Genomic DNA, 12,663 nt, shown 5'->3' with positions numbered 1-12,663 from the left:
TAAAGTTTGTCTAAAAATAAATTTTTTTAAATAAAATTTCCAACTTCAATTAAATTTTCAATTATTTAATATTCGAAAATTATAAATAAAATTTGAAATTAATTAAATAATTAAAATATAATAAAATAAAATTTGAAAAAATATCTAATTTAAGTTGTCCTAGAAAAAGTCCACAATATCCAACTTAAATATTTTTCAAATAAAATTTAATTAAATATCAAAATTAAGTTGTAACCACTTAATTTGAAAAATATTCCATTTTAAGTTGATCCAAAATTTTAAAAAAAATTCAACTTAAAAAATATCTTAAGAATCTTCAATAACCAATTCTTAGAATTCCTCAACTTAATTTTGAAATTCAAAAGATATTCAAATTTAAGTTGATAAATAAAATTAGTTAAAAATAACAAATTTACAACTTAAATATGAATATTTAATGAAATAGTTAAAAAATAAGCTTCAGAAAGAATCTAGTTAGTTATAATTCTACATTTAATTAAATACAAGAAAAATACATATAGTTTATCTAGAAATAATTTCATTAAACTAAGTGTGTTTTTCTTAAATTAATTTCAAAATATATGAATGAAAAATAATTCTATTTACTTTGAAATTAATTATGTTGCTAATCAATTTTATTAGGTTAAACTAGTTTAATTAACCTAGTACAGTTATTCAAATCAGGCAAATGGGCCTTCACAGTTGGGGTTGTTCATGTGAGGGAGAGTTGAGTTCAGTATGTCGTACCCACTTCTATTGGCCCCCTAACTATCACACAAGGCCCAAAAGAGAGGAATTTAACCTTAAAATGAACAACTGTTATTAATTGAATAGGCCCAAAAGCTAAATGGGCCTAAATAAAATCTATCATGGTGTGACATTTTATTTAGCAACCTAGTTCATCTTAATTAAACAAAATTAAATGAACTACCTATATGCATCTAAACTCAAAGTAAACATATAGGCTCACAGAGGCACACATATTATTTTTTAAGTTGGAAATTTTAATTTTAGAATAACTTAAATTTGAATAATTTTTTAAATATATTTTATTCTATTTTATTAATCATTTTTTTAATTCAAAATTGTATTTTTTATTTAAATGCAGAAAATTATGAATTTTTCTTGAAAAACAGATTAAACTTGAAAATTATTTATTTTAATTTTGGACCAACTTAAATCATTATATTTTTCATATAAATGATTAATTAAAATAAATGAACTAAAATATATTATAATTAGAAAATAAATTAATTAGTCACTGAAAGTCTAGATAGTTATTTTCAATTTGCTTGAAGTATTTTTCTAGTGATATTTAATTAAATAGAAAATTAATATTTAAGTTCATTTTCATCATGATACTTAAATATTTAAAATTTTCTCAAATATTTAATTAAATATAAAAATTATATTTGTGTTGAAAATTAATTTTTAATTAATTTTGGACGAACATAAAATTAGAATAATTTTTCTAGATTTATTTTATTTTATTTTATAGCATTTTCGAAAATTATATTTATTTTAAATACATTAATTTTCGAAATGTAATATATATCTATAGAAAATTAAATTTGAGTTGTAAATTAATTTAAATTAATTTTGATACAACTTAAATTGAATAATTTTCTAAATATTTATTGAAAATTATTACTAAGATGGAAAATAATTCATTTTATTTTTCATATCCATCTAAGTATAATTTTGTAAATATTAAATTAAAATTTATGTTTAGAATTTTATTCCAAATTAGAAATTTTAATTAAATAAATACATATTAAAATAAATAGATTAAAATAAGTATCAAAGAAAATACAACTCTTTAAAATAATGAGCTTTAGTTATTAGGATATTTGATCTCCATTGTTGGTCCTACATGGTTGATATGTTTTCAATATAACCTCGAGACGCTAGACTTCGTCCCCCTAATGGATGGTTATTCGTTGAAGCATTTAACAGCGTAACGATCTCTTATGATCAGTATTTTGTAAGCTCTCATCTCTATTAGACTCTCCCCTACGGTGACTACTTAGAGATAAATTTACGAAATATGAAACAATGGTAGAAGCTCATAAAATAAGAATAACTTTGCTCTCGCCTACCGGGACAACGTTAGATTCTTATTTAGATCGAATAAAAGGTTGCTAGAATGGTATCCATTTTAGATGAGCTGACAACTCTATTCAATGAATGATACTTTAACTCTCGCCTACCGGGACACTGTATCAGTTTGTTGGAAACCTTAAAAATTATTTAAGATGTGCCTGTTTTGTATTTTCACATGTGTTTGTTATTTGCTAAATGCTTGATAATTTCTGAATTGTGTGTGAATTTATATTGAACCATGTTATTTTCTGTTATTAAATGTAGTTTAATTTTGAATCTTCATTGTTGGTCTAACTTGGCTTGTTGTTTTTAATGGCTTGTTGTCATCCATTAAACAAACATAATAGTGTTAGATCTCGATAGATAAATATTCTAAATGCAACATCTAGTTATTCATCAATAGATGACACTTTAGACAAGTATTTACAATATGAAACAAGAAGTTTATATAAATAAGAATAACTTTGACTCTCGCCTACCGGGACATCGTTGGATTCTTATTTTAAATCGAAATTATCCTTTACTTATTCCTCTTAGCTTATTCATTTTGAATTTGCTTAAATAGTATATCATTGGATGAATGATTTATAAATCATCTCCTTATAATGTCATTCTAATTTCTCTTGAGAAATTGAATGGCGCATATGATTATATTCCCGACATTATATCCCGAAATGATATAATCCTCGATCTTAGAATCTCCTACTTATATATAATTTAGGCAAATTAAACTTAGAGTTAGATTAGTAGTGGTGGTCCAAGCTAGAATCATTACTCATTGTATGTTTGGTATAAATTTAAGTCTTTGACTTTAAGTTTTAGATTCCAAATAGAAATTTTATATTCATATTTCCAGAATACAATACAGTTCAACTTTCACAAGTGTTTAATATCCATTTTTTGTCAATGGATTCAAACTGTATGTTATAGTATGGAATATGAGTTTAGAATTCTGTGACCAGGATCCACTTGTACTATTCTAAGAACTCTTTAATGTAACTAGACCTAAGTCATCGAAAGACCCCAACCACATATTTTATAAATCTATGGCATTTGTAGCTTGTTCATAGTGGTTTTTGACAAGATCATTCTCTGCAAAGAGTCGTATGCCTATATCCACTGAAAGTAAAATCATCTATATTAGTAGATGGATGTACATTCAGGGGTGGATATGAGTTTTCGTTATATTCTTAAGTAGATTACTCTAGTTTTCGTTATATTCTTAAGTAAAATCACACTACTACAATGTTAGCCTTTAGAGGCAGTTTTTTCAACCCCATTTATAATAAGGGAAGCTAAAGGGTGTGAAAATACCCGCTATGTTCGAAATTAACATTTAGAGGCGGTTTTTTGATAAAAATCGTAGGTATAAAATTGCATTATACCATTTAGAGGCGGTTGGAAATTAATTTTTTTTTTTTTTTTCTGAATTACCCTATGCCGTCGGTTCCTTCATAGGAACCGACGGCATGTGGTACACGTGTCATGACACGTGTACCCTATGCCGTCGGTTCCTATGAAGGAACCGACGCCATAGGGTCGACCCTTGTATATAGGGTTCGATCATCTTCTTCCTCCCCACTTCACTCAGCCCAGCAAAAAACCAGAGAGCCTTTTCCCAGCAGAAACCCTCGCCGAACCCACCTCCTCCCCACCCTATCTCCCCCATTTCTCAACCATTTCAGCCCATTTTTTTTTTAAAATCCTCCATTTTCGATACTTAATAACATATACCTAAAAAGTTTTGATTTTTTAGCCTCTAAAAGTGTCATCCGAACCCAAATAGTAAACTTTGGGTGTGAAATCCGGCCACCCATTTTTGTTGAGAAATTGTTCAATCTCAACCTCGTTTAAGGTATAAATATTGCTTCTATTCTTATTGTATTATGTATATTGTTTTATTTTATGTTTTTGTAAATTATTATTTGAGTTTTTTTATTTTATTAGTAATATTATTGTGTTTTATGTGTATAGTGTCGGGATTTTTTACGGTGGTCGTCGGATTGCGGTTATTAGGTAATAATTTATACCACAATGTATAGTATATATATGTATTTGTATATTTTATTGAATATTTGTATATAATGTGTGTATATATTGTGTGTGTATATAGTGTGTGTATATTTTTTATGAAAATAAATTTTGTAATTGTATTTTATATATTTTTTGCAATGTATATTTATTGTGAATAAAATGACATTGGAGGGATTTTATTAGTTTCAAAAAAAAAAAATTAGTTTAGAAATAAAAATTTTAAAATGGAATTAGTGTGTGATATAATTTTATTTTTTTGAGATAATAGTGTGAGATATAATTGATTATATATATGTATGTATAATTTAGTAACTAAGTAACTTGTTACAATTTTTTATAACTAGTTATAAGTTATGAAATAATTAATTTTGTAATTTCGTTGTATTTCTTTATATTATAGGGGTTCGGCATAATTTTGTGTGTAGCGTATTTGGGCTTGCAATTATAGGTATATACTTTTACTAACTTTTTCTTAATATATAATTAATTATCAATGCATGTTAGTTGAGTTTGAATATCTTAAATATTCATCCGTAGTGAAGTAGGTTCTGCGAATACATGTACTGCGGTCGGATGGGTGGATTAATTTTGTATTGTTTATCTGTTTTGTATTCATAATATAGTTAATTATAACATAGTAATAAGAAGTTAGGTCACATAAAAAATAATAATATTCACATTTATGAAAACTTTTTAATTTTACCAACATTATAATCAACTAAACAACTTAATAACATGAACTAATGTAAAACGAAAATTTGAGTAATTTTTAGATTAATATGAATAAATTGTGTGAGAGACTTAGTTAGTTACATTGTGTAATTAGTAACTAGATATAATTAGTTACTAAATAAATTAACAAAATAAACATATAAAATCCTTCTTTTTTTATTTTTTTTTTTCTTTCATTTGAGAGGTTCAATGTGGATTTTTATTTTTCAAAGAAAATAAAGAGCAAAAGTTAATTAAAAGGGGAAAATATTAGTTAATACCTTTATTGCTTTACCAAAAATTTTTCCCCTCAATTTTATTTATTAAAAATATTTAACATTTTAATAACATTCTAATCAACAAAACAACCTAATAATATGAACTAATCTAAAACGAGAATTTAAGTAATTTATAAATTAATATGAATAAATTGTGAGAAACTTAGTTAGTTACATTGTGTAATTAGTAACTAGCTATAAGTAGTTACTAAATACTGAATTTTTTTGGATAGGATTTTTGTTATGGATAAATCATGGATGCGTGAGGAGAGAGACACACTGCGATTTCAAGTAGGGTTCGATGCATTTTTAGAGTTTGCCTTAAAGAATTCTACAAATCACGATCGTATTCATTGTCCGTGTGTAGATTGTTGTAATGTATCTAAAGGGAATATTACAATGATTAAGGACCATGTGTATTTACGAGGTTTCAATAGAAGTTATACTAATTGGTATTACCATGGCGAACATTTACCTAATGATCCATATCCATTAGGAAAGCGGGGGGTAGATGATATCGAGGGTAATGATTTGGATGATTATCCATTGGACTTGCTTAACGAAGCACAGGAGGAATTTCTTAATGATCCTGAGAAATTCGATAATTTTCTTAGTGATGCTGATAAACCTCTGTTCGATGGTTGTAAAAAACTAAGATTACCAACAATGGTAAAGTTTTACAACATAAAAGCAGAAAATGGAGTGAGCGATAAATGTTTTACTCAATTTTTAGCTGCTTTTAAAGATATCTTACCATTTGCCAACTGCTTTCCGGAATCTACTTATGAAGTGAAAAAAACGTTAAATTCTATAGGATTGAAGTATGAAAAAATTCATGCATGTCCGAACGATTGCATTTTATATCGTAAGGAATATGCAGACATGAATTATTGCCCGACTTGCGGTTTATCCCGCCATAAAGTAAACAAGAGTAAGGAGAATAGGAAACTTATCCCCCAAAAAGTGATGTGGTACATGCCTTTGATTCCGCGACTGAAACGATTATATCGTAGTGCGTAACATTCGAAAATTTGATTTGGCATGAGACCAAGAGAGTGAAAGATGGAAAACTTAGACATCCTGCAGATTCCCAAGCTTGGAAAAAAGTGAACTACATAAACCCTGAATTCAAATCTGAACCAAGACACATTCGTCTCGGTCTGTCTGCGGATGGAGTAAATCCACATAGATCTCTAAGTAGTCGTCATAGTTCATGGCCTGTCTTCCTAGTTATGTACAATCTTCCTCCCTGGTTAGTGATGAAGAGGAAATTTAACATGCTTTCTTTAATGATATCAGGCCCGCAACAACCTGGACATAATATCGATGTATATTTGGAACCATTGATTGACGATTTAATAGAATTGTATGAGAACGGGGTTCAGGTCTATGATGGTTTTAAAAAAGAATTTTTTAATCTGAAAGCTGTGTTGTTGTGGACTGTCAGTGATTTCCCTGCTTATAGTAATTTATCAGGCTTAAGCACAAAAGGTTACGAAGGTTGTTACGAAGCTCAATTATTTTGCGTTCCGAATTCCACTTTTTAAGTGTTCTTGGGTTGACAACAACGTTGGAGTAAAAACTGACGAGCTTGGTTTTACTTTGGTTGATTTAAGTAAGAGAGGAAGCAAGAATGATCCATTCATCATGGCTAGCCAAGCAGCTCAAGTTTTTTACATTTCTGATCCGGCTAATGATAAATGGTCTATTGTTTTATCGACACCAGAGAGGAGGTTCTTAGAGACTGAAGAGGATTAGGAGAATGCTGACTTATGTTACGATGACTTCATTGTTGGACAACCAATTCATGAGCAACTCATGGGAATTGATCGTAACATTGAGGAAGACGACGCTGAATACATTAGAAACGATATCAATGAGGGAATATGGGTCAATTGTGATTCAGGCAAACATAAACAAAAAAAGAAAAGAAAATGTGTCTAATTGGTAACTTGATATATAGCTTACTTTATATTGTGGTTGTGAATGGTCCTGAATACTTAACAAAGTACACTGCAAGGATTACGATGATTCACATGCTCGGATCTTGGTTTCGGAAATCCTGCAAGAGGACGCTGAAATCCCAGTCCCACTTGAAGAGTTCAGATATGTTAGGGACGTGTACCAGATGTTCCTTCCTTGGCCTAAACACTTAATTTTAACAACCGAGGTAACTTCTCAACTGAAATTAATTATTAATGATTAGTGGAGTTTGAATATCTTCAATATTCATCCGTAGTGAAGTAGGTTCTGCGAATATATGTGCTGCGGTGGGATGGATGAACAAACTACTGTTATATATGTGTTATTTGTCGTTATACAGCCATGTTCAAAATTTTTGGGATCATTCAATTACAACCGTTATGCTGCCGAAATTTCGGTAGAAATTAGATAAAATTTGATATATATATATATTATGTTCTGTTTTGTTTAGGGTCCACTCGCTCAACCGCCCTCAAGACGTGATGCGTCAAAGGGGAAAGCTCTGATGCTTTCTCCACAAAGCCGTGGTGCACAGGAAGATGAGTTGTTCACGGAAGAGAAGATGGCGTTGATCCCTAATTCGCTGAAATGGATGATTCATGAATTCCTAAGGCTCAAAGATAAACGTGATATAATCACAATTTCTGTCCCCCGAGGATTCATTGCACCGCGTACCCAGATCATTTTATCTGGAGAGGATTTGCAGCAGGTTGCTACGTGTAACTACATCGGCAACCAGGGAATGCTGTTTGGAATGATGTATACTCTTCTTTAATCTAATTAACCTTATATCAAATTATAGTTAAATTATTATAAGGCACTAACACTTTTTTTGGCAGCACATATGGGAGAGCATCAACGGTACGAGAAAAATTTTCAAGTTTTACGACCCGCAGCTTCTCACGGTGCATGGGATCGGCGATGAAGAACGTAGTCGGTCTTTTGACGATGCGGCAAGACGATTGGCTAATTGGTTATCATTAATGAACAAAGAACCACCAAATGTTCTTTATTCCTTGGAATATCGGGTAAACTTTATTCAATTCTTTAGTGCTAATTGTTCATTTCTATATTATGTCTTCAAATTATTTTTATACTATCTTACTTATATTCCAATATAATTTTCTAGGATGCATTGGACGCTAGTGGTGGTTGCGCCAAATAAAATTATCCATTTAAACCCTCTAAAAGGCCGCCCAATTCCCGAAGAAATAGAACAAATGATCGGAAGGTAATTATTTAATGACTTCTTATGTAACGAATTTAAATTAACTAACGAATTGAAATGCTAATATAATTTTTCCAAACAGGGCATTCATGTATATAGGGGACGCACATCGCATCTTGGCCCGTGGCAAGGAATTGCACAAGCAAACTGTCCAAGACAACCTAAAAGCCAAGAATGCGGTTTTTATGTTTTGAAATATATGACTGACATCGTCGCACGTGCCAACCCCAACCGTTACATAGAAGATCAAAAAGCTGTAAGTTTTAATTATTGATCATAGTATATAAATTTTATAATAACAAATATATAATATACATATACATAAACTAATATAAATTTTTAATTTTTTTAACAGTTTGGGGGTAAGAAGCAATACGATCCAAAAACAGAAATTTTACCACTACAGCGAAAGTGGATCGAACAATTGATGGCGGTGATTCACGGTGACGATTGAGGTTCAAAGGTCGAAGAATTTTTCTTCATTATGTAATTTTTATAGATTAACTTGTAATTAGATTTATTAACTTATTAATATTTTTAACTAATTTTACATGTTTGTGTAATATTTAATTATTTTTATGAAATCAAATTATGTTTTTACCCAAATTTAATTACTATTTAATTTAAAATGTAATTAATATATAATTAAATTAAATAAATATGTAATTTAAAATTTAAATAAATATGTAATTTAAATTAAATAAATATGTATATAAATTAATAAATATAAAATTAAAATAATATAATTAAATTAAAAAAAATGAAAAAAACTGAAATCTGAGGAGTTTTGGCGTCGGTTCCTACGCCACATATGGCGTCGGTTATGGGCTAGGAACCGACGCCATATGTACCCCTATGGCGTCGGTTCTTAGCTAAGAACCGACGCCATAGGGGTATATATGGCGTCGGTTCAAATAAACCCTTTAGCGTCGCCCTGATAGGCGTCGGTAGCGAATTTCGCGAAAACCGACGCCTAAAGGGCTTAAAAACCGCCTCTAAAGGGTGTTTTTGTAGTAGTGTCATCTATATTAGTAGATGGATGTTGGGTTTTATGCCCTAAATAAAACTCATTTCAATATAATCAGATTTACTTATTAATATAGATTAGAAATAACATTTAATGTTGCATGGTTCACATGATTTATTTCATGATTATATGTACATAATGTATAGATTCATTTGAAACCCTTTTCACATACTTGATCCTGTTTATTGTGCCGTCAACACATTGGAAAGTAAACATGACTATGTGAATAAAGTTTCCTAGATTTATCAGACACAGGGTTTTACTGATATGATAATCTACAACAAGAGTTTACTTGTATTTGGAGAAATACTATGTTCTTTCCAGAACATTGGTTAAAGTAAAGCTCAGGTTGGATGCATGGAGTATGCATCGGAAGGGACCGATATTGAACTTTGACTTAGATTTAATTAAACTTACCGTAATATCTATTCAAGTCAATATCGCCTAGTTGATCCTAGATCAAATGTTCTTAATCCTGTTATGATTAGGCTCAATCTTAAAAGGCTATTCGTGTTCCTTGAATTGTTAGTTAAGCCTACTTTTAGGTCAGGGTGATACGTACTTTTTGGGAACACGGTAGTGCAATTGAGTGGGAGTGCTAGCATAAACATGGAATCTATAGCTTCTATCTGGCGAATAGTAAGCAAAGGATGATCTCCTTCGAGCTTGACCAAACGAAAATAAATGGTGGAGATCTCATTTCACATAAGCTGAAATATCATTTATACGGGGTCAAGTGTTTTAAGGATAAAATACATAGTAGGGTGTTACGGTAATTTAATCCCTTTACTGTGTAGATCATTCATATAGAGGATCATTGATCACATTAGGATTATAACAATGGATAACTAATGATGTGTCTATATGGTGGAACATATAGAGCATTCTATATACTGAGAGTGCAATTCTAAGTTCTATGCGTGGATTCAACGAAGAATTAATAAGTTAGTGAATTTTAGTGCTAAATTCTTGATCTACTTATTGGAAGCTCGGTTATATAGACCCATGGTCCCCCCACTAGTTGAGATAATATTGCTTGTAAGACTCATGTAATTGGTTTTGATTAATCAATTATAATTCTCAAATTAGACTATGTCTATTTGTGAATTTTTTCACTAAGTAAGGGCGAAATTATAAAGAAAGAGTTTTAGGGGCATATTTGTTAATTATGATACTTTGTATGGTTCAATTAATAAATATGATAAATGACAATATTATTTAATAATTATTTATAGTTATTAAATAGTTAGAATTGGCATTTAAATGGTTGAATTTGAAAATTGGCGTTTTTGAGAAAATCAGTTGCAGAAAAGATAAAACTGCAAAATTGCAAAAAGTGAGGCCCAAATCCACTAAGCATGGCCCAGCCACTTTTGTAGGCAATTTAATCTGATATTTTCATTATTTTAATGCCAAATAATTCAAACCTAACCCTAGTGGAATGCTATAAATAGATAGTGAAGGCTTCAGGAAAAATAAGACTTTTTCCTGACACTTCTGATTCAGAAAACCTGAGCCTTCTCTCTCCCTATCTTTGGCTGACCCTTCTCTTTCTCCTTCCCTCTTCAATTTCGAAAATCTTAGTGTGAGAGTAGTGCCCACACACATCAAGCAATACCTGAATCATAGTGAGGAAGATCGTGAAGAAAGATCATCAGCAAAGGAGTTTCAGCATCAAGGATTCAGAGAAAGAGATCCAGGTTCAGATATTGATAATGCTCTGCTACAGAAAGGAATCAAGGGCTAGATATCTGAATGGAAGGAGTCATTATATTCCGCTGCACCCAATGTAAGGTTTCTTAAACTTTATATGTGTTTAATTTATCGTTTTAGAAAGTTCTTATTTAGGATGTTAATAAACATACTTGTGAGTAGATCTAAGATCCTAGTAAATAATTTCCAACAACTGGCCTCAGAGCCATGGTAATTGATTTACTTGCAAGAAATTTGGACTTTAAAACGATTGTTTGTATGTTCTTTGGATGGTATCATGTTGTATTGAGTGTTATTTGATGATTGATTGATGTTTGTAAAATTTTCGTGAAAAATAATTGCGATTTTATCTCTGGAATTATTTTTATTGGATAGTATGGAAAAAAATTAAGCAAGTTAGCCTTTTGCAGAACTTAATTTGGATTTTATTTGAATTAGTTATGATTTTTTGAAGATTTAAAAAAATCGGGGCTGTGCTGATATTTTCCTGCGATCGCAAATCTGTCCGTACAGTTCACAATTTTTTTGTTTTTCTTCGATTTTTCATGCTTTTTCATGGAATTAACTTCCGATTTTTTGTATGGTTTTGTATATATACTATTACTATTCCTAATTCAATTCTAATTATCATTTTGAATTAATTTAATATTTTTAAATTTAATTCAAGATATTAGTGTAATTTGAATTTGAATAGAATTAGTATCTATCTTCTTGCTTAAAAATCTATCTTATTTTAAAATTTGATTATATCTTATCTTATTTTAAGTTTAAAAATAAAATATTTATAATCATGTAATTTTTAAATGATATAAGATATTTTGCTAATTTTTTAAATTTTGTTATTATATTTATTTAAATTACATTTAAAATTTGAAAAAGATATTTATTTATCTTTTCTAATTTTTTATTTAATTTTTATTTATAAAATAACATTTAAAATTTAAAAGTAGTTAGCAAATTTTTGAAATGATATTTAGGTTGGTTGAAACCTAATTTTTCAAAAATTGTAGGTTTAATTTTAAATTTAATTTTTTTTAAAAAATTTCGAATTTTTCAATTTTTTTTTAAATTTTTCGAAATTTTTTTTTATTATTTAATTAAATATTTTCGAAATTAAATATTTAATTTAAAATTAAATAAATCCTACATCCAACTATCCAGCTAACCTTGTTGAAGGAGTATGTGTTTTAGCTTGTTTGTAAGTTTTCAAAACCTATTATTACTTGATTGCAAATAGCCATGGTTACTTTTTGCCAGATCTAATAATCTGATGGCTCCCTTGGTCAAGATAATAATTTGTAACAGGTATATTTACAATCTTCTTTCATCTGTGTATGACCTAGCAACATGATAGGACCCATCCAAAATGTGCCTGTGTGAGCCTATGTGTTTAATTTGATTATAGATACATATAGGTTGTTGTTGCTAAAATAAATTATCATAGTTCTTGATAGAATTTATTTAGGCCCATTTAGTTATTGGGCTTATTCAATTAATAACAGTTGTTCTTATTAAGGTTAAATTCCTCTCTTTTGGGCCTTGTGTGAGAGTTGGGAGCCATAGAAGTGGGTACGACATACTGAACC

At 29.6% G+C, this 12,663-nt stretch overlaps 1 protein-coding gene across 1 annotated transcript; it reads left to right on the top strand.

Annotated features, from left to right (window-relative positions):
* Window positions 1–6,944: 6,944 nt before the first annotated feature.
* On the top strand, window positions 6,945–7,938 carry LOC133031287 (uncharacterized). Its single transcript, XM_061104765.1, has 3 exons — window positions 6,945–7,032; window positions 7,136–7,296; window positions 7,561–7,938. Exons 1-3 carry the CDS (start codon window positions 6,945–6,947, stop codon window positions 7,882–7,884), a joined length of 573 nt encoding a protein of 190 aa, XP_060960748.1. The 3' UTR covers window positions 7,885–7,938.
* The last annotated feature ends 4,725 nt before the right edge of the window (window positions 7,939–12,663 follow it).

The sequence above is a fragment of the Cannabis sativa genome, chromosome 9, assembly GCF_029168945.1.
Source record: "Cannabis sativa cultivar Pink pepper isolate KNU-18-1 chromosome 9, ASM2916894v1, whole genome shotgun sequence".
NCBI classification, from domain to species: Eukaryota; Viridiplantae; Streptophyta; class Magnoliopsida; order Rosales; family Cannabaceae; genus Cannabis; species Cannabis sativa.
The sequence above is the reverse complement of the archived record's forward strand: the minus strand, read 5'-3'. Positions and strand labels throughout refer to the sequence as shown.

What these genes read in the sequence shown, in the direction of transcription:
- LOC133031287 (XM_061104765.1), top strand. Translation starts at nt 6,945, where the DNA reads ATGGGAATTGATCGTAACATTGAGGAAGACGACGCTGAATACATTAGA. An exon ending in ATGGGTCAATTGTGATTCAG is followed by an intron (nt 7,033 to 7,135) that starts GCAAACATAAAC and finishes TACTTAACAAAG; the next exon opens with TACACTGCAAGGATTACGAT. An exon ending in ACTTAATTTTAACAACCGAG is followed by an intron (nt 7,297 to 7,560) that starts GTAACTTCTCAA and finishes TGTTTTGTTTAG; the next exon opens with GGTCCACTCGCTCAACCGCC.